Source organism: Orycteropus afer, unplaced genomic scaffold (assembly GCF_000298275.1).
Source record: "Orycteropus afer afer isolate SDZICR_OR568_19922 unplaced genomic scaffold, OryAfe1.0 scaffold00500, whole genome shotgun sequence".
NCBI lineage: Eukaryota > Metazoa > Chordata > Mammalia > Tubulidentata > Orycteropodidae > Orycteropus > Orycteropus afer.
The window spans coordinates 1,627,733-1,654,717 of NW_006922087.1; the positions used below are offsets into that span (position 1 = coordinate 1,627,733).

The 26,985-nt window shown below is 41.2% G+C and overlaps 1 protein-coding gene across 1 annotated transcript; it reads left to right on the forward strand.

Moving 5' to 3' along the window:
* Window positions 1–1,299: 1,299 nt before the first annotated feature.
* BANF2 (BANF family member 2) lies at window positions 1,300–23,324 on the forward strand. The gene is made up of 2 exons (XM_007955382.1): window positions 1,300–1,425; window positions 23,178–23,324. The coding sequence occupies exons 1-2, from the start codon at window positions 1,300–1,302 to the stop codon at window positions 23,322–23,324; spliced, it is 273 nt and encodes a 90-aa protein (XP_007953573.1).
* Window positions 23,325–26,985: the final 3,661 nt, after the last annotated feature.

Here is a 26,985-nt window from a genome sequence, read left to right on the forward strand (position 1 = left end):
ACTGAGGAACTCATTTCCCCCTCAGGGCAAGGAATCTTCAAGATTTTCATCCAGCAGGATATTATGTGGACCATTGACCAATGACAACTGAATGTACTGACCATTCTCTCCTTCTGCAAATGGAAGTTCTTATTACAGATAACTCCCCATCCCCCCAACGGTCTTATTTAAAAACCTCAATCCCAATTCCCAAATCTCTCCTAAACATCTTGTTTTGGGATGCCAATCTTGATAACGGGAAAATTAATTTATGTGAAGATACAGCTAGGGTATTTCTTGAGGACAGGAAGACAATTTGAGGTGCCTCCTCATTTCAGAGATGGAGAAGCCATCCACTAATCTGAGGACCAGAGCAGCAGACAGAGTATTTTTGATGATTATGTAAGGGAAGAGTGTAAATGAGTGCTGGGTAATCTGAGAGGGGGACCATAGTAAGACATTATGGTGGCTGCTTTAATACCCATCTCCTCTTCTCTGGATAATAATCCTGATTTTGGTCAGGTAGCTACAGCTGAACACACAGCTCATTTGATTTAGGGAAATAGAACTCTACACCTAGTTCTAGGACTGGGACATATGGTTAAGCTCTTACTAGTCACTCAGTGTAGGCCTTAGAGACTGGATGAAACATTTGTTTAGAGAGAAAAGAGTCCCTCCACTCCTCTTTTGTTGAAACTGTTGGGAATTATTAACACTGGAGCAGCCATTTCAACACCATGAAGTGAACCAACTGATGAGGCCAACAAAAAGTGGAAAAGTGGAAAGCATCATAGAGAAATGGAGTAGCAACACTGACCATACCATACCCGAAGCCCACCTTGTCCCTGAACTTCTGAGTGAGATAATATCTTCTTTAATTTTTAGTCAGCTTGTTTTCTATTACTTGCAACCAAACAAGCAACTATTATAAAGTGTGATAAATGCTAAAATAAAGGTATGATAAAGTATTTGTTGCTGAGTAGACAGTTTAACTAGCTAAGAGAAATAAGATGTTTTTTAAACATTTGAAGTGGAAAGAGTTGGAAAGAAACTAGGTGCAGTTCTTAACATAAAGCACATCCTTTTCATGAGGAATTATTTGACTTGTCTGTGGCTATCATTGCACTTCTAGTCCATCCAGGTGGGACAGGATGTCAGGGCACTGAACCTGGCATTTGAAAATCCCCCGTAAAGGTTGGATGATAGAAGGAAGCCTGCCATCTGTTGGGCCCAGGCTGAGGGAGTTCCCCAATGTCCACTCACACTGTGAGCAGTCAGGCACCTCCTAATACTTCTTCTTTCCCAATACTCTTACAGAAGATGGATCACATGTCTCCCAAGCTGCGAGCTTTCCTCTCTGAACCCATCGGAGAAAAGGATGTTGGCTGGGTGGATGGAGTCAGCCATGAGCTTGCAATCAATTTAGTCACTAAAGGTTTCAGCAAGGTAATTTGTTTTCCTCTTTCTTTTCCACCTTCTTTTTCCAGTCTCTCTTTCCCTCAGACCTGCCACATAGCAGTCCTGCCACCTGTCCCTGCAAGGTCACCAGAGAGCAAAGCTGCCACTTGGCAGGTGGCCATGTGCTTCAGTGTGACTGAGCCCTCATGCTTGCACAACCTCAAGGGCTCACAGATGACAGGCAAATAGAATCACTCCCTCTCAGAGGAGCCAAGTTTGGCTTGATTCACTTGGTGCTAAAACACACAGTGTTGGCAGATGTGAGCTTGCCACTGGAGTCTGGGCTGAGTGTCCACCCCGACAGCCATGAAGGAGCACCCATGAAGACTTGCTGGTCCTTGTTGAAGTGCCAGCCTGACACTGGCAGGTGGAGCAACAGAGCCAAGGTCTACAACAGAGTAAGAGGATGCAAGTTGTTCTAAGATGCCATTCCCAGTCCAAGAATGGCCTCAGTGATATTCAATGGAATCTGATCATTCTTTCCTATGTCTTCTATTTGTTTTTGTGAGGCTATTAAAAAGCTGCTACTTGGAAACTAAGAAGAGGATGGTGAATGTTCCCAAACAGATTCCAAGGAAAGAGCCCATCCAAAGAAGGCTGGGAACTCACGTGTAACATGACACATTCCTTCAAGAGAGCACCAATAACAGCTCAGTTAATTCCCTTCTTTTTCCCCAAGTAGTCTATACTACCAGGCAGGGGTGTGTTACAGAAACACCTAAAGAAGCTGGGGATTTCCTCTTTGCATGAATAGCTGATAATCTGTTTGCTTTTTACCAGTACAATGCATGTGTTGTTTCCAAGTAGCATCTGATTTGATTGCACCTGTGTCTTTTTGATTGACAAGCTGCTCTGTCTTGTTGATGTTGTTAGGTGTTGTTGAGTTGGCCTCTGACTCATGGTGACTCCATGCACAGCAGAACAAAGTGTTGCCTGGTCCTGCTCCATCCCCATGATTGGTTGTGGCTCAGACTGTTGTGATCTATAGGGCTTTCACTGGGTGATTTTCAGATGTAGATTTCCAGGTCTTTCCTTCTAGTCTATCTTAGTCTGGAAGCTGTGCTGAAACCTAATCAACATCATAGCAACACAAGCCTCCATTTATAGACAAGTGGCCGCACATGCGTCTTTTGCACAGAAGGTGAGAATTCTGCCACTGAAGTACCAATGTTCCTTTTAAGCTGCTCTGTACCAGTTGTTAAATATTCTGATTATCATTCCTATATACAAAACAACTCAATACTCAATAGCTGGTATTGTTGGGAAACTGGAGTTCCACAATCAAGGGAGTGTGGTAGTTAACGTTATGTGTCAACTTGGCTGGGCCTGGTTTTGAGCGGCTGGGCAGCTGGTGATAGTTATTCCCTAGAATGAGACTGGCAATCAACTCTGTGGTAGAATCTACCACAAGCAGCTGAGTAGCTGCTTTAGGGATGTGGTCTGCTTCTCGTATATAAGGAGAAGCTTTGGGATTGGTCTGCAGTTTCTGGCATGCTTGAAGCCTGCACGTAGCTGAGTCATTGTTCAGCAGCCTGCCATGTTGTCTGCTGATCTTGGGACTTTTGTTGTTGTTGTTAAGTGCCATCGAGTCATCTCAGACTCATAGCGACCCTATGCACAGCAGAACAAAACACCGCCTGGTCCTGAGCCAGCTCCACGATTCTTGCTACACTTGAGCCCATCGCCTCCACTAGCATGTCAATTCACCTTGTTGAGGATCTTCCCCTCTTTTGTCGACCCTCCACCTTACCAAGCATGACATCCTTCTCCAGGGAATGGTCCCTTCTGAAAACATGATCAAAGTATGTGAGACGAAGTCTGGCCATTCTCATCTCCAAGGAGCATTCTGGCTGCACTTCCTCCAGGACAGACCTGTTAGTTCTTTTAGCAGTCCATGGTACTTTCAACATTCTTTGCCAACACCACAGCTCAACAGTATCAACTCTTGTTCAGTCTTCCTTATTCATTGTCCAGCTCTCACATGCATGTGAGGTGATTGAAAATACCATGGCTTGTGTCAGGTGAACCTTAGTCCTCAAGGAGACATCTTTACTCTTCAGCACTTGAAAGAAGTCCTTTGCAGCTGATTTGCCCAGTGCTATACGTCATCTGAGGGGGAGCTCTGGTAGCATAGTGGCTAAGACACTTGCCTGCTAACCAGACGGCTCGCGGTTCAAACCCACCAGCCACTCCTCGGAAGGAAGGTTGGGCAATCCTACTTCCGTAGTGATACTGCCTCGGAAACCCAAGGAGGGGTCGCTATGAGTTGGGGCCGACTCAACGGCACATAACAACAACAACAACATACGTCATCTGATGTCCTGACTGCTGCTTCCATTGACGTTGATTATAAAACCAAGCAATGTGAATTCTTTGACAAACTCAATCTTTTCTCCATGTATCATGATGCTGCTTATAGGTCCAGTTGTGAGGATTTTTGTTTTCTTCATATTGAGGTGTAATCCATACTGCAGACTGTATTCTTCAGTCTTCATCAGTATGTACTTCAAGTTATCCTCACTTTCAGCAAGCAAAGTTGTGTCTTCAGCATACCTCAGGTTGGGACTCTTAATGGACTTAAATCAATGGCCTGCCATGTGGTATGGTAATATTGGGACTGTGCCTTTTTACTAGTCAACCTGGGATTTGTCAGCCTCATCAGCCAGTATCTGCCTGAGTGAAGAGACGCTTCCAGCTTCTGTGGCTGGGAGCAAGAGGCAGAGCTGAAGCCTAAGGTTGAGGGGCTTTCATCCAGCCCCTAGAACCTGGCACTTTGAACTTGGACTTCTAGCCTCCAAAACTCTAAAAGAATAAACTCCTGTTTCTTAAAGTCATCCCATTTGTGGTATATGTCTGTTAGAGTGGCAAGAGAGGTAACAAAAACAGGGAGATTTGATGCTTTCCTTCCAGATATGGAAGATAGGATCATACCAAGCAGGTAATGAGGTCAGCAATCTGATTAGGGGATAAATTTTAAAATAAAAATTTAAAAAATGATTATACACTTTGCCTCTCTATTGTGGTATAACTATGGTAAGAATCAGTGCATTAATATTCAGCTCTGTGTTTACTTACACATACTTACCCCGTGTACCCTCAGATCCAACTATCAGACACTTACAAAACTGTGAATTGTTCCCTTAGCCCCTGTCCTATAAATGTCATCTCTACCTGAAAGTAATGACTATTCTGGTTTCTACCACCATGGATTTAATGTTTCTGTAATTGTAAGGTTCTTTTTCTGTTGTCAGTGGTGTTATTCTTCAGGTATACTTATATATTTTTTTCATGTTTTTATTAAGGTATAATTTAAATACAGTAGAATTCACTTCCTTTAGTATGTCATTCTGTGGGTTTTGACAAGATACTCATTTATCCACCACCACAATCAAGATATAGAACACTTCTCATGGTTTCATGAGACATTCCAGTTAATTGTCCTAACAATATGTTTGGTGCTTCTCTTTTACCTTCCAATTCAATGTGCAGTGTCTGGGGTCTTAAAACCTTGCAAGTGGTCATCCAAGGCACAACAATGGGTGTTTATTCACATAGAATAACAAAGGAAGAAGGAGCATCAGGAATAGGAGGAGGATATGGAATGTGTGGTTAATTGCCTCCATGAACAACTGCCTCCTTTGTCTTGAGACCAGAAGAATGAGATGGTGCCCAACTACCATTACTGAACCTTGGTAAAAGATTCCATCAAAGAAGCCAGATTAAAAAGGGGAAAATACAAAACAGAATTGCAAATCTTATGAACTCCAGGCTTTCTGCGTCCATGAAGGTTGGATGAACCCCAGAAACTGTTATCCTAAGATAATCCTTAAACCAAAAATATCCCCTGAAGTCTTCTTAAAACCAAACAATAATTTAGCTTAACTCCTAAAAAATGTCTGCCTTGAGCATTTTCACAATGAGTTAGATCCTACTTGACAGCAGTGAATTTAACCAAAATCAAACTCACTGCCACCGAGTCAATTCTGACTCACAGTGACCCCCTTTGGGTTTCTGAGGTGGTAAATCTTACAGAAGTAGATTGCCCAGTTGCCCATCTATGGAGTGGCTGGTAGGTTTGAACCACCAACCTTCTGGTTAGCAGTCAAGTACCTTAGGCATTGTGCCACCAGAGCTCCTTGAAGAACTGTTTATATGGGATCAAATTGACAGCAGCAACTTGATAGATTTGATAGGAGCCTTAGAGGACAGTAAATTTATGTTAATGGGGTAGGAACAACTTAGAAAAAGAGGGTGAAACTGGTTACATAACTTGAAGAATATAATCAATGTCACTAAATGTTACAAGTAGAAACTGTTGAGTTGGTATGTTTCATTGTGTATATTCTTAACAACAATAAAGTAAATAATATATGTATTAAAAAGATACAAAATACTTCTATCACCCCAAAATATTTCCCTGAGCCCTTTATATCACCTTCAGCCACTGGCAACTACTAGTTTGTTTTTTATACCTATAATGTGTCTTTTCCAAATTAACTGTATTTTAATGGGAGATGTTGGGTTAAGGCTCTTTCTTCCTTTTTAATCTGTTCATTTATTGCTATAAATTGGCCTCTGATCACTGCTTTTGCTGTGTCCCAAAGATTTTGGTATGTTGTGTTATCATTCTTGTTTGAGTCAAGGAATTTTTAATGTAATTTTTCTCATTTATTCTATTACCCAGTCATTTTTAAGGAGGGCATTGTTCAGTTTCCATGTGTTTGCTCTTTTTCCATTGATCTTTCTATTGTTAATTTCTAATTTGATGTCATTGTGATCTGAGAAGATACTTTGCAGTATTTCAATGTTTTTAAATTTATTAAGGCTTACTTTATGGCCTAACATATGGTCTATCCTCAAGAATGTTCCCTGTGTACTGGAAAAGAATGTATATTGTGCTGTGTTGGGTGAAATGCTCTGTAGATGTCTGTAAGGTCAAGTTGGTGGATTTTGTTGTTTAGCTCTTCTGTGTCTTTGTTGAGTTTCTTTCCAGTTATTCTATCTTTGATTGAAAGTGGTGCATTAAAGTCTCCTACTGTGACTGTGGAGTCATCTATTTGTCTTTTCAATTCTGTTAAAGTCTGATTTATGTATTTTTGGGCTCTTTCATTGGGTCCATAGATATTTATTATTATTTTATCATCTTGTTCAGTTGATCCTTTAATCATTATATAATGTCCTTCCTTGTTTCTTATGGTGGTTTTTGTCTTACAGTCAATTTGATCAGAAATTAATATCGCCACTTCTGCTCTTTTTTGGTTGCCATTTGCTTGATATGTTTTTTTTCCAACCTTTGATTCTTAGTCTATTTTTATCTGTGTCCCTAAGATGTGTCTCTTGTAGACAGTATATTAACGGGATATGTTTTCTTATCCATTCTGCAACTCTCTATCTCTTGTGTGGTACATTTAATCCATTGACATTCAGTGCAATTATCAACAAGTATGAATTTGTTGCTGTCATTTTGTTATGTGTTTTTTCGTGGTGTTTGTGCTTTCTTTGTTCCATATAATTTTCTGTGTTGAGCTCATTTTGTTTATGAATTGTGTTATCATTTCCTTCATCACTGTTGTTTTAGTATTTCCTAAATATTGGTGCTTGTTCTCTTTTTTATTGTGATGTGAAGGTTTATAATTTTTCTTTGGTGTTACCGTGTGATTTATAATTTTCTCTCTGAGTTTAGAACAGTCCATTCTATCTTGCAAGTCTCTTGACTTCCTCACCATTTAGAAGTTCTGTACCTACATAATTTTTTCCCTCTTTTTGGTTTGTAGTTGTCCTCCTTTGCCAATTGATGTCTCTGGTTCCCTGTTTACAATCTTGTAAGCTTATTTTACTTTGGATACTTCCATAACTGGGTTGTTTTCTGGGTTATGTTATCTTGTGTATTAATGGTTGGTTGTTGTTTGCTATTATTGGTTCTCTGTTCAAAGGAGTCCCTTTAGTATCTCTTGTAAGGTTGGTCTGGTTTTAGCAAATTCCCTTAATTTCTGCTTATCTGGAAATGTCCTAATTTCACCATAATATTTAAGGGACAATTTTGCTCGGTATATAATTCAAATCCACCAGCCACTCCTCTCAGAAAGAAGATTGGGCAATCTACTTCCATAGAGACACAGCCTCAGAAAACCAAGGAGGGGTCACTACAAGTCAAATAAACTTGACAGGAGTGAGATTTTGTTTTGTTGTTTATATAATTCTTGGCTTGAAATTTTTCTCTTTCAAAGTTTTATATATACCATCCCATTGACTTCTCACCTGCATGGTTTCTGCTGAGAAATCAGAGCTTAATCTTATTGATTGCCCTTTGTAGGTAACTTTTCATTTTTCTCGTGCTGCTTTAAGGATTCTTTCTTTGTGTTTGATTTTGGTGAGTTTGATTGATAAGTCTTGGTGATTTTCTTTTGAGGTCTATCCTGTTTGGGGTTCATTGGACTTCAAATTGGATGTATTCTCATTCTTTCGTCATATCAAGGAAGTTCTCTTCCATCAAATCTTAGACAATTTTCTCAGTGTTTTTTTTTTTTTTCTCTTTCTGTTTTGGAATTGTGATCACACATAGTTTATTCCTTTTGATGGTATCCCACATGAATCTTAGGCATTCTTCATTTTGTTTTGATCTTTTTTTTTCTGATTTATTCCTTTCCAAAGAAGTAGTCAGGTATTTGTCTTCAATATCATTAATTCTATCTTCCATTGATTTAATTCTACTCCTTTGCCATTTCAATGTGTTATCTATTTCTGAAAATTTAGTATTAATCTTCTGGATTTCTATCTGTAGATTTTGTATCATTTCTAATTTTTCATTTATTTTGTCATTTTGTTGTTATATTGTCTTCTGAAATTGTTCTAAGATTTTGTCTGCGTTTTCCCCAATTATGTCAGTGTTTTCCTTGATCTGTCTCTCAGTCCATTGAAAGTACCTAAATATAATTCTTTTGAATTCCTTATCAGGGAGTTCTGATGTTCCTTCTTCCTCAAGGATGTGTTCTGGGTCTGTATCCTGCTCACTTGTTTATTGCTTTATCTTGCTTCTTTGTGTGGACTGTGATGGTCTGTTGTCTCATTGTGACTTTGTTGTATTTATATTTAATCGGTGATTGTATGTTGGAGTTATTTGCTCAAGATTTTCATTTTCTTTGTTGTGTTTTGGATGTATCTGAGTAAGCAGGGTACTATGATTCTTTATTTAATAGTTGACAACACTTATGCACCCACCATCTGTCTCCTGGTGGGTGTGATAGAGAATGAGAGTAGCTGCACAGATCTCTGTTAATTGATTGTGAAGAGCAGTTAAAAGTGAGTCAGGCTCTTATTGGTGGTTGTGTATCATTGGCCAGTTGGTGCAAAAGAAAGTGGTAGCTCTCACTCTGTAAGTGGAACTCCAGTAATGTGGGTGTGATTGCTTTGTATGAGCATGGTTGTTGTCTTCCACTTAGTTGGACAAAAACAAGAATTGAAAAACCATAGAAAAAGTGAAAGCATGAGGATAAAAAACACACACTGAAAAAAACATACAGGGACAATCACCCAAAAGAGAAAAAAGGAAAGAAAGAAAGAAAGAAAAAAAAAAGAGTGAAGGCAATAAATGAGAGAAACTATTGAAAGAAATATTTTCAAAAGCCAAAAGAAATATGAATAGAAAGGGAGGGGGGAAAGACCCACAACATCTGGGGAGAGGGCAATAAGAGAAAAGAGGTAGGGTAGGAAAATAATAAAGAAAAAAATGGGAAAAATGCAAAAAGAAAAACAAGGAATGGGTAGAACCACAAGAAAGACAAAAATGGGAAATAGGAAAAGGGAAGAGAAAAAGCTGAAAGCTAGAGCCTGGGAAGGAAGAAGAAAGAATAATAAAAAGAAAAAAAAATTAAAGCAGACAAAAACAAACTAAAAAAAAAAAGGAAAAGAAAAAAAATCTGGGTGCAGGACAGGGCACCCAGGCTCTACCAGACCACACAGACTGGGATGGAATTCCTGGCAGCCTGGATGGTGGGTGGGAGTGAGGGATGGCCACACCTCCATTCACCAAGAGGGTGTGGGGTGTAAGAGTAACAAGGGGAATATCCAGTCCTCCATGTTCAGTATGTCCTTGCAGTCCCTGGCAAGTGGAGCATACTCTTAGATCCCTGGATCTGAGAGAACACTGTTGTTTTAAACATCTAAAATGGTCAAACCATTTGCAAACATTTTAAAATGGCTGCACTCTCTGGATAGCCAAAAGTTCACAGCTCAGCCCATGTACCTCTTTGCTGCTTCCCCTTTTATTCATCTGCTACCAGTGCAGTCCTCTGTGCAGCCCCTGGCTAGCAGGAGCAATTTTTATGTTAATTCATAGGTCATAACACCACTCAGCAATATCCAAGCTGGCTGTGCAATCAGGATCGCTGACAGTCCACAGCTCCATATGTCTCCTTTTTCAGTGTTTTCTTGCAGGTTCTTCTACTAGTTGGAGTTTAGTTCACTTCTATATCCTTCCTTTCAAAGCTCAGGACTCCAGGATTATCTTCTGTATCTGATTTAATTGGTTCCCCTTTTCTTTGTTGAAGAGTATGTGTAGTTTTCTGCCTATTCTGCCATCTTACTGGAACCAATCCAATTTAACTGTATTTTAAAAGAGGATTTTAGGTGAGATGATAGGTATGTTTAAGACAAATAAATGAATGAATAGTAGAAAAATTGGGGGCAACTGAGTGTTAGGGCTGTAGGAAAGAAGGCACTGTTTTGCCTGAGAGGAGCCAGGCCTCTGGGATGTGCCTGTTCTTGTGTCAAGATTTCTTGTGGAGAAGAAAATTTACTTTGTTGTTTACCAGGGATGGGAAAGAAAATTCCTGACTAGTTAAAAGTCATGTTTTGATTTGGGTGAAGAAAAAGGCAATATAAGAAAAGTGTGTGATCAGCACTGTAACAATAGGAAAATGAGAACACAAAGAGGTGCACAAAAGGTATAGACAACAGAGGCAAGTAGTATTACATATATAATACTGCATTATCAGTGACAACAAACATTAATCTATGGGTGGATACATAGGCAGATGGATGAGAAGATCAAGAATGGGTAGGTGAGTGGGAATGTACCCATGGCCACAGTTAGATTTGGCAGATAATATTCTTATATGTGTATTTGTACTACAAAAATATCTACGTACATTATAGAACTAATAGGGGACAAGATTGGGGTTGCTTCTTAACCACAACCAAGCATCTTGAGGGAGTGAGTTGCTGGGCCTGTAGGCTCAGGACCATGGTCTTGGGGAGCATCAAGCTCAATTGGCACAACATAGTACATAAAAATATTGTTCTACATCATGCTTTAGTGAGTAGTGACCAGGATCTTAAAAGCTTTCCAGGACCATCAAAGTTGCAAGTACTGTTATCTCCTCATCTGGAGCAAAAAAGACTAAAGGAAATCAAAGACACATGTAAATAATTAGCCCAAGAGACTAATGGACCACAGGAAACTCAGCCTTCATGACCCTGAGACTAGAATAACTAGATGGTGCCCAGCTACCAATGCCAGCCACTCAGAAAGAGATTGAAATTGGAGATGCTGAATAGAGTGGGAGGAAAAATATGGAACAAAATTCAAAAACACAAAATTGTCCAGAATTACTGGTGGATTAGAGACTGATAAAATCCTGAGACTGTGGCCTTGGGTTATCCTTTGGTCCTGGAAGTGGACTCACTTCCATGGATTAGCTCTAAGCCAAACAATAAAAAAGCATAAGAGCAGAACACCTACCCCAGGGAGATAACACTCAACTGTGAGAAATCAGAAAGGTAATATTTGTGTAGGGGGAAAGCTAGACAGACAGGAATGTATAGGTAAGAAGGACATAGGGAAGGTGTAGTCACAGGGCGGAGATGGAAGGAGAGCTGTTTGTTGTTGGAATTGTAATTGGTGCTGTGAAACAAAATGTGTATGAATTGTTGAGTGTAAAACGAATCTGCTTTGTAAATTTGAGCCCAAATCACAATAAATTTTTTTTTTAAAAAAAAGACCTCTTGGCTGAGTCAGTGACCAGCATGCCACTTCTAGGCATGCTCATTCATGCCAAGAGCCACAAATTCCAAGCATCAGCATGGGATTTCTCCTCTATGCTTTGTCTTGAGCCCTCCATCTACCTGTGGTTTAGATGAAGATCACTATCTCCATTATGCAAATTAGGAAAAGGAGGCTCTAGGAAGTGTGCATCTTGTCCAAGGTCTCTGGTGAGGAAGAGGATAATCATAGATTTTATCCTCATATATGACACACAAGATCAGGGGCCTTGTAGTTATACCCAGGCTAAGGCTGAGGTTTGGCGGCTGGACCCCATCTCAGGTTGCAGGGCAACTTACAAGGTGAACAGGTGCTTCAGGGTAAGGACTGGTGGGAGCAGGGCCAGCAGCAAGAGAGCCTGAGGCAAGTAAATCCTGTTGGGCCAGGTTGTCAGGATCCTGTTTTTTTTTTTTTTTTTTTGCTAAGTCTGTCAGTGCTTCCTGGGGTATCTAGGCTGGGCATTGGGAGGGACATCTTTTTGGGCTTATGTTCTCTGTCTTTGAAAGGCTCTGCAGAAGTCTATGTAGATGGTTTCCAGCCTCAGTTTCTTTCCTGGGAGTAAAACACAGCTTCAGGTTCCACCATATCCCTTACAGCATTCCCAGCAGTGTCCAAGAGTGCTGGCTCCCCCAACTTTTCCACACTCTTTCTGAGGACCTGCTTGGATGCCGGACCTCATGAGGCTGTCCCCAGAACCTTGTCTCTTCCCTTGCCACCAGCTATCTCCCCAGACGCCATGATGTAGGATGCCCAGGGGGAAGTTGAGGCCTCAGCTTCTACCACTTTGATGTTTTAGGGTGTTGTGGCCCAGAAGGGAGGCAGGCATGGAAATGCTGTCTTGAACTTACAGGCCATATTTCCATCTCTTTTGCAACAGAAGGGGCCAGCTTCTACCTCCTGAATGTCTCCTGGTTTCCCATTTAATTCTTGACCTTCAAAGCAGTTGTTTCTACTGTAGTTCACCCAGGTCTCTTCAGGAACTCGAAAGGCAAGATTTTGACTGCATTCTCTGTGGGTTATTTTGTGTCTGCCTTTCCCTGAGGTTTTTGACTGAAGAGCTAGATCTCAGCTGGTCAGTCCCCTAGCCTCTGGCTACATGTAGCCATTGAACCCTGATCTGGGTGGTGACATGCTATAAATTTTAAATATCCATTTATTTAAAAGACTTAGCTAAAAAAATAAAATATCTCATGAATAATTTTTATTCATATTAAGAAGTGAACATGATATTCTATATGTTGAAATGATATTTTGGAAGTATGGGATAGAATAAAATATATTATTATATTTAAGTCCACTTGTTGCTTTCCCCCTTTAGACTATTAGAAAATAAAAATTCACAAATGTGGCTTACATTATATTTCTACTGGACAGGACTGATCTCAATTTAATGGTGGAAGGGAGAAAGGCATTTCAAAGATTCCCATGGCCTAGATATAACTTTGTCTTACATTTTTCTGCTCTCACCCTCCTCTCATAATCAGCCAGACTGTGCACTATAAAACATATGGGAGCTACCCTCTCACCAACTTGAAGCCCCCCTGACATGGACTTTGTCCCTTTGTAAGGTCCCATTTGAAGCCCCACTCACTGCTCACCTCCTCTTCAAAATCTTTTTTCTGCCTACGTTGGCATAACAGAGCTTCTTCTGAACTTCTGAACTTGTATTCAGTGGGAACCCTCCCCGTGAAAACCTGTAGTTTCTTCTTGGTGTTGGTAGGTATCATCAAGTCAGTTCTAACTCACAGTGACCCTGTATACAACAGAACAAAACATTGCTTGGTCTTGTTTCACCCTTAAAATCATTGCTATGTTTGAGCCTACTGTTGCAGCCACTGTGCCAATCCATCTTGTTGAGGGTCTTCCTCTTTTTCACTGACTGTTTTCTTTACCTAGCATGATGTTCCTCTCCACAGACTGATCCCTACTAAGAACATGTCCAAAGTACATAAGATGAAGTCTCACCACCTTCACTTCTAAACAGCATTCTGGTTGTATTTCTTCCAAGACAGATTTCATCATTCTTCTGGCAGTCCATGGTATATTCAATATTCTTCACCAACACCGTAATTCAAATGAATCAATTGATTCCTCAGTCTTCCTTATTCACTGTCTAGCTTTCACACACATATGGGGCAATTGAAAATACAGTGGTTTGGGTCAGGTGCACCTTTGTCCTCATTTTTGCTTTTTAACATTTAAAAAAAAGTCTTTTGCAACAGATTTGCTCAATGCAATACGTCCTTCGATTTCTAGACTGTTGCTTCCATGGTCATTGATTGTGGATCCAAGTAAAATGAAATCCTTGCAAATTCAATCTTCTCATTTTATCATGATGCTGTTTGTTTGTCCACTTATGAGGATTTCAGTGTTCTTTGAGATGTAAGGATTTCTGGTGGTGTAGTGCCTAAGGCATTTGACTGCTAACCAGAAGATTGGCTATTCAAACCTACCAGCCACTTCATGGAAGGAAGACTGGGCAATCTGCTTCTGTAAATATTTTCTGTCTTGGAAACCCAAAGGGACTTGCTCTGAGTTGGAATTGATTCGATGGCAGTGAGTTTGGGTTTTTTTTTTTTGGTATGTAGTCTTTGCTCTTCATCAGTAAGTGATTCAAGTCCTCTTAGTTTTCAGCAAGCAAGGTTCTGCCAGCATATCACAGGAGTCTTCCTTCAGTCTTAATGCCATGTTCTTCTTCATATAGTCCAGCTTCTCAGATTATTTGCTCAATATACAGATTGAATAAGTATGGTAAAACAATACAACCTTGATGCACACCTTTCCTGATTTTAAACCACACAGTATCCTCCTCTTCTGTTCAAACTACCTCCTCTTGGCTTTTGAACAAGTTCCTCATGAACAAAAGTAAGTGTTCGGGAATTCCCATTCTTCACAAGGTTATCCATAATTTGTTGTGATCCACACAGTTGAATGCCTTTGCATAGTCAATAAAACACAGGTAAACATCTTTCTGGTATTCTTTGCTTTCAGCCAATATCCTTCTGACATCAGCAATGATATCTCTATTCCATGTCCTCTTCTGAATCTGCCTTGAACTTCTGGCAGTTCCTTGTTGATGTACTACTGCAACCATTTTTTTTTTTTTTTAATTAGGATTTGGGTGAAGATTTACAGAGTAAATTCACTTTTCATATAGCAGTTCACATATACTTTGTCTCATGTCATTGACCAAAATTTACAATGCAGCAGCTCCCCTCCCACTTCCTCCCCATAGTTACCTCCTCCCAGTGTCCATCCCTTCATACTCTTCTGCACCCTGAGCTATCTCCCTGTGCATAAGCAGCCCTTCCTTCTCCCATGATTGTTCTCTCCAGGGCGTGTGTCTACTTGACGTAAATGTTTAACTCACTTGCCTGTACTTTGTTTGGCTGGAAACCACAGTTGTGGGTTCAATTCCAGACCTGAAGGGCAGCTAGGGGCCATAGTCTCAGTGGTTACACCAGGCTCTATTGGACCAGCAAACCTGGTCCCCACCTTCTTTTTTTTTTTTTGCCTTCAAATGATTTTGAGTTTTGTACCACATTGTTCTCCCTCTTTATGCAGGATCTCCTACATCCCTTCCAAGTGGATGGCTACTGCAACCATTTTTGAACCATCTTCAGCAAAATTTTACTTGCATGTGATATTAATGATATTTTTCAATAATTTCTGCATTCTCTTGGATCACTTTTCTTTGGAATGGGCACAAATAAGCATCACTTCCAGTCAGTTGGCCAAGTAGCTGCCTTCCAAATTTCTTGGCATAGATGAATAAGCACTTCCAGCATTGTGTCTTTTCTCTCACATCTCAATGGGTATTCTCTTAGTTTTTGGAGCCTTGTATTTTGCCAATGCCTTCAGTACAGCTCATACTTCTTCCTTCAGTTCTTAATCATATGCTACCTCCTGAAATGATTGAACATTGACAAATTCTTTTGACTCCTTCCATTTTCTCTTGATGCTTCCTGCGTTGTTCGATATTTTCCCCCACAAAATCCTTCAATATTGTAATTCAAGCCTTGAATATTTTCTTTAGTTCTTTCATCTTGAAAAATGCAGAGTGTGTTTTTCCCTTTTGGTTCTCTAACCCCAGGTCTTTGAAAACTTCATGATAGTACTTTTCTTTGTCTTCTCAAGCTGCCTTTTGAAATCTTCTGTTCAGTTCTTTAATTCATCATTTCTTCCCTTTGCTTTAGCTACGCTACATTCAGAAGTGAGTTTCAGTCTCTTCTGACATACATTTTGGTCTTTTCTTTATTTCCAGTCTTTTTAATGAGCTTTTACTTTCTTCATGTATGATGTCCTTGATGCCATTCCACTACTCCTCTGATCTTCGGTCATTAGTGTTCAGTGCATCAAATCTATTCTTGAGATGGTCTGTAAATTCAGGTGAGATGTACTCAAGATTGTACTTTAGCTCTTGTAGGCTTTCTTCTATCTTCTTTAGCTTGAACTTGAACTTCTGCATGAGTAATTGATGGTCTGTTCTGCAGTCAGCCCCTAGCCTTGTTCTGACTGACGATAGTTATCACAGCTTGCTTGGTTTTGTCCCTAAAGATCTTTTGGGGGTAGAGGATGGATTTTGTTTTTTGTTTTCCTTCCCTCCCTAGAAAATCCCACACAGGGCTGCTGGATAGCATTCAATAAATTCAAAAGAATTGGTTCTGTAAGGGGTGGGTGCATTACTGAGTGGATAACTCTGGAGTTAAGCCAAGCAGAGTTGAAAGTTTTATGTCCCAGATCATATGGTTTCATCCAATGCTCTTTGTAGACACTATGAAGACATATCCTTGAGCTTAAGTCCTCCTTCTGAAAGAGACTTAGAGCATCAGTATGGAGGGAATGTCTGGGTACCTGCCTGCTCCCAAGTTTCTCCTCATGGAGACCCAGCACATAGCATTTACTACATATCAGGCACTGTTCCAAATGCATTACTTATCTGAAGTAATCACCAAAAACCCTACAAGGCACACAATTTCATCTCTATTTTACCAATGGGGAAATTGAGACATGAAAGGGTCACATGACTTGTTTAAAGTCACACAAGGAGACAGGAATGAGATTTGAATCTGGACAGACAGGCTCCAGGGTCTGGACACTAACCCATGGTGCTTCCTGCTTCCTTAAAGTGAAGTCATAAGGAAGGTGCTCTCTTGCCACCACTGCTCTTACCTCAGTAATCTGCAAGGGCTTGGTTCCTCTGCCAGCAACTCCAGCAGCTTCCTGTCTCCTCTCAGAGACATTCATCATAATTGGAAAACCAGACAGAGAACTGATTCGGGAAAAGAAGGCCCCAGTGTGGTCAGCTCCCAGCTGAACTGCTACTTACCCCAGCTCTTTTCTGTCTTCTCTCTCGGGGTAGGCAGTGAGGAGCTGTGTGATATCTGGACCCTGCAAGGAGTCAGTACATATGCTTGGGGATTATCCTGCAATAGGTATGCCAGATAAAGTAGAGTGCACCCAGTTAAATTTAAATTTCAGATAAATGACCGATAATTTTTTAAAACATAGTTATATCCCAGAGAAGGGGTCCTGTCAGGCAATGATTAAGCACTTGGCTGCTAACCAAAAGGCTGGTGGTTCAAACCCACCCAGAAGCATCATGGGAGAAAAACGTGGCAATCAGTTCCCATAAAAATTACAGCTTAAAAAACCCTGTGGTGCAGTTCTACTCTGTCACATGGAGTTGCTGTGAGTGAAAATTGATTCAACAGCAACTAACAACAGCAACAACATGTTCCAGTGAGACAGGGAGGAGAATGAAGGGGAAAGGCCTACACTGTGGTATGCATTTATTATACAAAACATGGAGTTTTAAACCTGAAATGACTGAGAGATAATGGATTTGCAAGGTTGCCACTAGCCATCAATGGACATGAAGGCTTAAGAGTGAAAGTCTAGTTGGAAAAAAAAAAAAACAGAGGAAATTGTGTCTTTGCAGAATGGACTAATGTACAGCAGTGTGTAGGGTGTTCTTCATAGGTGCTAAGGAGTTGGAAATTTAGGCAGAGCAACAGTGTCAGAAGCTTGAGAATAAGAAAGCAGAGAAACTCTTCTGGGTGTGACAAGGCCAACTATCATTGTGAAGACTAAAAACTTAATTAGTGCAGACCAGGATTGACTACATAATTTGTGAGGCCCAGTGCAAGATGAAAAATGGGGCCTTTTGTTCAAAAATGATTACAAATTTCAAGAAAGTGATAGCTGAACAGTAAGGTAGGCACACGGCCCTTGTGAGTATGGGACTTCGAGTGACTGTGTAGATCACTTGTGTCACTGGCCCAGGTACTGAAACAAGCTGCTCCTGTTTATCAAGGAGCTGTTTAAGGCCACTTGGAGGATTGCTCAGACCCCACTTCAGGTAACCCTCTGGGGAGTACCTTATTGCCTTTTCTTGGAGTTGGAAGAACAAGGACTGCAGCATCTGCTCTTGAGCCAGCCACAACATCAGGGGACAAAGACTGCTTCAGGAAGAACCTACTTCCCTGGCCCTGCAGTGGCCACTGTCCTCAGGATTTCCATGTTTCTATATCACAATCCCTGCTTTGACCTAAGGATGGAAAGGGATGATTTCTCCTCTCCTTGTTGTAGAAACTGCTCACTAGGGGCTTGCTTTTTGGATGGAACAAGCAGAGACACAAAGAAGACATGCATCAGTAGGAACCAGGCAAGCTATGGTCAGAGTCCAAAATCTGGTCTCCCTTGGGATCAGGGCAAAGTCCGAGGGAGATGTAACCAGGCAGGAGCTGGCTGGAGGACTGGCAGGAGCAACCCGAGAGAAAGTGAATGAGCAAGCATCAGGTTATAATTTGGCTCCAGAGTCCCTGAGATGGGCTCTACTTCTTGTAATATTCCTGGAAAGTTGGCCTCTGGTCTAGTGTGCCATACCTTCCCTGGTATCCTGGCTGCTAAGCCAAGTAGGGACATGAAGGCTCTGATGACCAGGGCCAGATGGTGACTGATACAGCCTCTGATATAGGCAAAGGTGCCTTACCTGCCAGACCAGAAGGCAGATGGCTGGGGTGCACAGAAATGGGGCAGAGAAAGACATGAGTCTTACCTCTCTAACTTTTTGTGACTCCATCTATAAAATGGGGACAGATGAATTCAAACATCAAGTGTTGGTAGCAGTGCACAACATGTCACAAGTGCTCAAAAGTGCCACTTTCTATGAACTATTAGTAATTATATATTATATTATTTGTAGTATTCATGCCCTCTGTGCTTGGACAGAGAAATGTTTCTTGATCCTGTTGTTTTCTCCTTTGCATCTCCCACCCCAAGTACAGCAGCTGACCCAGTGAAAACCTAATAAATGTTTGCGGTGAAATGAATTCCTTTATGTGACCTTTTGCCTCGGTTCTCTGGAAAAACAGCTTGAGAAACTTCTCCCATAAGCCCTGAGGAGTTACCTTTGCCCTAGTTTTCTATCCCAGTGGATTTGTTACTTTTGTCCAGGTTGATTGACATTTTCTGGGTAAGTTGTATACAGCTTGTGGTTTGTTACTTTTTGTATGGCCCTGGGCTGCAGCCTGCCTGTGATTGGTCTGTTTTACACACCTTGCAGGAATTGGTCAATATACTTATGCAAATGAAGTGAATAGAGCCTACTATGCAAATGAAGTATCAGTGGCCTACTGAGAAGGGATTAGTAATTTCATTGCTGGTGGGAGTGCTCTGCCTTGGAATTGACCAGGAGTTGGCAGACAGAGAAGGAAGAAAGCAGCAGAAAATGGAAAAAGGCAAGAGAGGCAAGAAGACAGAAGCAGCAGAGAAAGGAGGCAAGGAACCACCTAGAAGAGCTGTAACATGAGTCAAGGACTGTAACACTGAAGATAGTGAGAAGCCCAGAAAGTGACCTTTGGAATAGCTGGCAGCAATAGGCTTGGAAGGGGACCTGTGGCAGAGTCGATAGTGATGGGAGGCCAAAGACATAGAGACCTGTCCTGAGGGGTCTGAGAGGAGGCTTGCATGGCTGAGAGGGGGTGTGTACAGCAGAGCGAAGGGCCTGCTTGCTTACACAGCTAAGAGAAGCTAAGAGCTGTTCTGCACTGAAGAAGGAAGCACTCTCCACTTAGCGGGAGCCTTCCAGACTGCCTGCATGCTTCCTGATCCTGATTCCAAGTTGTAGCCTGTTACTTTTTATAAACTACTTAACTGTAAGTATGTTCTGTGAGTTCTATGTGGCCAATGCAACAGATTATTGAACCCAGCAGAGAAGTAGAGAGTGTCCTGGGGAGGATGGCTGGTGGTCAAAACAACAACAACAACACAAAGGTTGGAGAGTGGAGATATGTCTGACTTCTTCCTCATGGGAATCAGCACTGGGCTGATTTTGCTTCTCATTATTGCCTGAGTTAGACTGTTTCTCATGCTACTACCACCATTTTACAACATTAAATTTTTTAAAAATACTTTAAAACATTTCAGTAAAAGCCACCACTGAAAATGAGCATATTAATAAAGTAAAAAGGAGATAATTTTAAGAAACTATACCAAAAAACCAGACTCACTGCCGTCAGGTTGATTCTGAGTCATAGCGACCCCTTTTGGGTTTCTGAGGCAGTAAATCTTTATGGGAGCAGATTGCCCAGTCTTTCTCTCACAGAGTGGCTGTTGGGTATGAACTGCCAACCTTCCGGTTAGCAGTCAAATGCCTTAGGCACTATGCCACCAGAGCTCCTTACTGCCTTTTAAAAAAGATTATTGAAGTAACAGTTTAAATCACCATGAAATCATAACTTTTTTCTATCTTCAACAACTGGACCATGACTAAAAGTAAAACCCCCAAGGCTCCAATGCTTGGATACATTTTATGACTGGGATCCAGCTCTTATTTGAGTTTGCTTTTTTAAAATATGTACTCTTTGGTTAAAATGATGTTTGCTTTGTTTTATGTAACCAAAAGTAAACAGACACCTGCCTGTTTTCCTGGAAAGAATCTAGAAGTTGGAGGCATGAACACTGGTTCTTGATCATTCCAGGTGGGAGAGTGCACACCAGCCTCAAGAAATGGGCTTTTACCATGACCCAAATAAAGCTTTAGGGTCCACCAGCTATGGCCACATGGTCTCAGTGGTCCCTTTCTCCACCTTGCTCCTTGTCAATAATATAATGATAAAATTAGAAAAGATAAATGAAAATCCATGGGACAAGGAATTAGAAAACTGTAGTATCTTCTGAAGTCTTCTTAAAACCAAACAGTTTAGCTTAACTGGTTAAGAATGTCTGCATTAAGCATTATACTTTTTAAAGATCTGTCTATATGGGATCAAATGGATAATAGTAACTCAAAGGATTTGACATGAACCTTAGGGGGTAATGAGTTTATGTTAATGGGGAAGGAACAACTCAAAAAAGCAGGGTGAAAATGGTTGTATGACATTAAAGAATGTAATCAATGTCATTGAATTGTACATGTAGAATCATGAAAATAAAAAGAGAAACCTATGGAATACCACCTGGGTTGGATTCCTGGCCAATGCATAGCTACCACTTCTCTGTCAGTGGGGACTTGTATGTTGCTATGATGCTGAACAGGTCTTAGTGGACATTCCAGGCTAAGATACACTTGGAAGAAAGGCCTGGCAATCTACTTCTGAAAATCAGCCAATGACACCTTGATAAATCACAACAGTCCAGTCTGCAAGTGGTCATGGGGATGGCCCAGGACTGCACAATATTTCGTTCTGTTGTGCGTGGGTTCACCATGAGTAGGGGGCTGACTGACTTGGTGGCAACTGACAAAACCAACATGGAATACCATAGAAGCATGAGTTATGGTGTATTCAATATTTATTTTCATTCATACTCCTCAGAAGGAAAGATGGGCAAGGTTTAGCATGTTTGTATCTTCTATAGTCATTTAGCAGTGCTCTGTCTTCCGCTACAAAAAAAGGAATTTGCACTTTTCTAATACGCTCACATTTAATTCACTTTTATGGGACACAGCAGGGCAGGTCACATTATATGCTTTGATGAAATGAAAAAAGTGAGGCCCAGGTTCTTCAGGTTAAGTGCCTTGCCTGAGTGCTCACAGCTGGTTTACATAGTCTATAGGAGATTGCCCCTCCTCAGCTGCTCCACACACAGGTTTTCTATCAATTGACTTTGCCCCCTGGGGACATTTGGCACTATCTGGGGATGGTTATGATTGTCACAACTGGGAGGCGCTACTGGTATCTAGTGGGTAGAGGTTAGGCGTGCTACTAAACATCAATGCACAGAATAGCCCCAAACCACAGAGAATTTAAACATCCATAGTGCTGAGGCTGAGAATTCCTGTGCCAGAGCAATTAGAAAAGAAATGGGGTGAGAAGCATTTCCAACTCCTTCTCTGTGTGTGTGTGTGTGTGTGTGTGTGTGTGTTTTAAAGAGAGAAAGACTACATCTAGAAGCCTGATAGGAGCATCCAGGCCCTTGCTATTAAAAATGTGGCCTCAGATCAGCAGCACCCTGGGAGCTTGTTAGAAATTCAGAGTGTCCGCCCCCACTCCCCCCCCCACTCTCACCCCCCCCACCTGCAACTGAGTCAGAACCTGTCAGGTGATTCTTGTGCTAACCTAAATCTGAGGACAGGTTCTAGTTCATTCTGGGTTGGACAGCCCCCAAACCAGCCCTGTGAGATGGGTATAGCAACCAGCCAACCAACAAATCAAACCGGTTGCTGTCAAAACCGTATAGTGATTCTGTAGCACAGAGTAGAACTGCCCTATAGGGTTTCCAAGGTTCTAATCTTTACAGTAGGAGCTCTGGTAACGTAAAGCCTAAGGCACTTGACTGCTAACCAGAAGGCTGGCGGTTCAAACCCACCAGCCACTCCTCAGAAGGAAGGTTGGACAATCTACTTCTTTAGTGATACTGCCTCAGAAACCCAAGGAGGGGTTGCTAAGAGTTGGATCTGACTCAACAGCAATGAGTAGTTAGTAATCTTTACAGGGGCAGACTGCCACATCTTTCTCTAACAGAGTGACTGGTGGCTTTGAACCACTAACCTTTAAGTTAGCAGCCAAGTGTTTAACCACTGTGCCACCAGAGCTCCTTGATAGGCATTGAGTTTAACCTTAAATTTCACCAACTAGTTAGTCCCCTAATCCTCATAGCTTCTGGGCTTCAGATACTGACAATGTCCCCTCATATCTGGCCAGTATCTTTCTCCTTTGATTTTTTTTTTTTTTTAAATAAAAAAATTTTGTTGTTGTTGTTGAGAATATACACATCAAAACATTCATCAATTTAACAGTTTCTACATGTACCATTTAGGAACACTGATTACATTCTTCAAGTTGTACAGCCATTCTCACTCTCTTTTTCTGAGTTGTTCATCCTCCATTAACATAAACTCACTGCCCCCTAAGTTTCCTATCAAATCTTTCAAGTTGCTCATATCAATCTGATCCTATGCATAGTTCCTAAAGAGCATACTGCTCAAGGCAGACTTTTTTTTTTTTTTTTTAATAGTTAAACTAAACTGTTGTTTGGTTTTAAGGAGATTTCAGGGGTTAGTTTTGGTTTAAGGTTTAAAGATTATCTCAGGGAATAGTTTCAGGGCTTCCTCCAACCTTCATGGCTCCAGAAAGTGTGGATTCTTTAAGAGCTTGATTTACAAGTAACTCCTGTGTTTGGGTGAGGAAGCACACATCTGAGGCAGTTTCATAATAATCTTTCCCATTGGTCTCCTTGCCTTACCCTCTCCTCACAGGCCTACATCCTGCTGGGACAGTTTCTTCTGATGCACAAGAACGAGGCTGAGTTTCAGAGGTGGCTCATTTGTTGTTGCGGCGCCACTGAGTGTGAGGCCCAGGAGAGTTCCAACTGTCTGAAGGAATGGTGCACCTGCTTCCTGTAGACACAGCCTTTGCCGCTCCCACCGGGATAAATGACGTGCCCTTTACTCTAGGCCCAGGCTTGGAATTTTTACTAGTTGTTGTTTTTTATTGATTTTATTTTACTGATACATGCTCGTTATTCATAGTAGTTCAAGAATATCAAGAGTACAAACAAAAAAAATTACCCCAAATTCCACCACCCTGAAACAGCCATCATTCACCTTAAATGAATATCATATAAATATCTCTCACATACATTTATATAAAAGAAGGGATTTAAAAAAAAAAAAAAAACTGCCATCTAGTTAATTCTGACTTACAGCAACCCCCTTTGGGTTTTATAGGTAGTAAATATTTTACGGAGGTAAATGGTACATGTAGAAACTGTTGTTCTATCTTCCTTTTGCAGAGGGGCTGGTGGGTTTGACACATGGAACTTCAGCAGTAGAATGCCTTAGGCTCTGTGCCACTGGAGCTCCTTTTTAAAGAAGCACTAGATAATTATTTTTAAAATGGGAATTGTTCTATACATTCATTTTTTTTTTTTTTTTAAATTCAGGGCATTAGTAATCTAATCCTGCATAAAAAATAACTAAATTGTAGAAGTTTATAAAAACAAACAATAATTTCTCACATAGTTTCAAAGGGTCTGGAATCTGAGAGTTGCTTGTCCTTGTTGTTATGTGCCATGGAGTCCGCTTGACTCACAGCGACCCCTCTTTGGGTTTCCCAGGCTGTATCACTACAGAAGTAGATTGCCCAACCTTCCTTCTGAGGAGTGGCTGGTGGGTTTGAACTGCCAGCCTTCTGGTTAGCAGTCAACTGCCTTAGGTACTACGTTAGGTACTATGCTACCAGAGCTCCTGGTAAAGAGTTGCTTAGCTGGGTGGTTATATATCAGTATCCCTCATGAGGCTGCAACTATCAGGTGGGACTGTAGTAATCTGAAGGCTAAACTAGGGCTGGAGAATACACTTTTAAAATGGTTGTTGGCAGGAGGCAACACTCAGTTCCTCACATATGGCCTCTGTCCAGCTGCTCATGGTGAAACATCTGGCTTCCCCCAAAACGAATGATCCAAGAGAGTGAGCGAGCAAGCAGGAAGCCACACTACCTTCTATGATGTAGTCTCTAACTCACATAAAATCACTTCTACCCTGTTCTATTCATTACAAGCAGGTCACTAAGTCCTCAAAGGAAGGAGAATGAAGCTCCGTTTCCTGAAATAGCAAATAATATGTGAATGTATTTCTGAAGCCATCACAGATATTTTAGGTATAATTTACAGACAATAAAACTTAACTTTTTTAAGTGTTCTAAGAATTTTGACAATGTATTGCTGTGTAAACCCCACTGCAATCCAGATGGGGAACACTTTTAATGACCCCAAGAAGCTCTCGAGTGTTTTCCCCAGTTCCCAGCCCTTGACAACCATGAATCATTTTTCTGTCATAGTTTTGACTTTTCCAGAATGTCATGTAAATGGAATTACATAGTATGTAGTCTTTTGAGATAGCCTTCTTTCACTTTGCATAATTCATTTGACAACCCTGCCTCCCTTTTTTCCCCTTCCAATTACCAACAAGTTGATTTTGACTCATGGCAGTCCTAAGTATGTCTGGGTAGAACTGTACTCCACAGAGTTTTCAATGGCTGATTTTTGAGAAGTAGATAACCAGGCCCTTCTTCCAAGGTTATATTCAAGTTGCCAACTTTCCAGTTAGCAGCCTAGTGCATTAACTCTTTGCACTTCCAGGGATTCCAGGAATTTAAAACTAAAACATGTTGTAGCAGATGGTGTTTGTTCCCAGGCCATATCTTGTTGGCATTTGCCATTCTAGTAGAAGACCAGAACTTCCCTTAGCCAGCACCTGAATTCTCTTTTCCTGAGAGCTTCTCTGGCTGCAGAAGTGAACTGGCCCACCCATAGGGCAGTGAGCAAGTGCCAAGGATTCAGTACCCTCAGTAAGCAGCCCTCATTGATGGATGAAAATTGATGGGTAAACACACCAGCTTCCTTGCCCTTCAGGTGAGACAACTCTGGGACATGGTCTGTACTATCTCCTGAAGCTCCCCAGTATAGTTGAGCCCCAGTTCCCACAGTGGTCACCTGCTCTTTGACATCCTCTGTATTCATTTCCTTCCCTTCTCTGCCTTCCTTCCCTGCTCCCCTATCAGTGCTTCCTGTGATCATCTCCACTTCCCCTAAATGAAATATTCAAATTGTAGTCTCAGGGTATGCTTCTGGGGGAACCAAATCTAAGGCAAAAGTTTAGAAATTTTATTTTATTTTAATTTAACTGAAGAAAAAGTAGAACTGGGAGAATTGCTGAACTTCAGTTATTTTTTTTTCTCCATCACTAGATATGGTTGTTGTTATGTGCCATCGAGTCAGACCCAACTCATAGCGACCCTCCTTGGGTTTCTGAGGCAATATCACTACGGAAGTAGATTGCCCAACCTTCCTTCCGAGGAGTGGCTGGTGGGTTTGAACCGCCAGCCTTCTGGTTAGCAGTCAAGTGCCTTAGGTACTACACAACCAGTGCTCCCTCATGATTATAATATGAGAATAAATTGGGATTGTGAGAGTGATGATTACTTTTTCATAATATAGGGAACCATATTTGGAAATATATTTTGCTTTAAGCATTCCCTTGGTGTCCAGAATCCATTCAATATTTCTGATTTATTAGTCACCAAAGTCAGCTAATAGCATCTAGAGATACCAGATCAGTCAACATACCTTTCCAGAGTAGGAGAATCTGTCCTCAGCCTGAACAATGGCACATCTTCTACTTGGCACAGCAGCTATTTCAAAGATTAGGTAAAGAGTTGGTACCTGAGAACATTTACCAATTGTCATTCATTTAACCAGGATCTTCAACAGAAACCTAAATGTCTGTAAGGAAGAAGGTTTAGGCACCTACTTTTGGCTTGATATCTGTGGTTTAGTAGTTATCTATGAATCAATAAGTCATTTAATTAGTATTCATGGAGGTTCTAAAGATGGTGTGGGAGAGTCAGGGGAATTAAGATGTAAGTTTCTCTGGCTTCAGGGAGTCTAAGACTTAATAAGGGATTGTTGGGAGAAGGGAGGGCAAAACAATGCAGGTGTTAAGAGGTGTGTCTTAGTTTGGGTTCTCACAAAAGCAGACCCTTGAGATATGGATTTAAGTGAAAATAATTTATTAGGGATGTGCACCCATGAAACAAGTAGAGGAGTGGGGAATGTGGCTAGGAAGGGAAAGCAGGCAATAAAGATGTGCTATCAAGCAGTTTATCACTCTGGGCAACTGGAGCTCAGTCCTGCTGGGGAACTCTGGGAGCAAGTGTAGAACACACACCTCAAAGCTATTCTGCCTTAAGTATCTGACACCATTCTTATCAGTCATTTATTGATGGGTACTCCCACTCCTGCAGGAGTTAATTCCTCAGCTCTTGAGCCTGACACATTGGGGAAACCAACTTTACTGGGAAAGCATTTAGGCAAAAAATGCAGGCCCTGGCAGCTTAAAGTCTGACCAACTACACACATTGCAGTGGTACGAGTGAGGGCACACGGGTAGGGCACTGATAGTTTCTGCCACAAGGTAGGTATGGAGTTGGAAAGGCCTGACTTTGAATATCAAATTCCCTCCTCCTACTGGTTGTAAGACCTTTGGCAAGTCACCTTCACAACCA

Bases quoted from the DNA above. Each gene is read 5' to 3' on its own strand.
- BANF2 (XM_007955382.1), top strand. From the start codon at position 1,300: ATGGATCACATGTCTCCCAAGCTGCGAGCTTTCCTCTCTGAACCCATC. The intron at 1,426-23,177 runs GTAATTTGTTTT...CTCTCCTCACAG, and splicing joins TCACTAAAGGTTTCAGCAAG to GCCTACATCCTGCTGGGACA.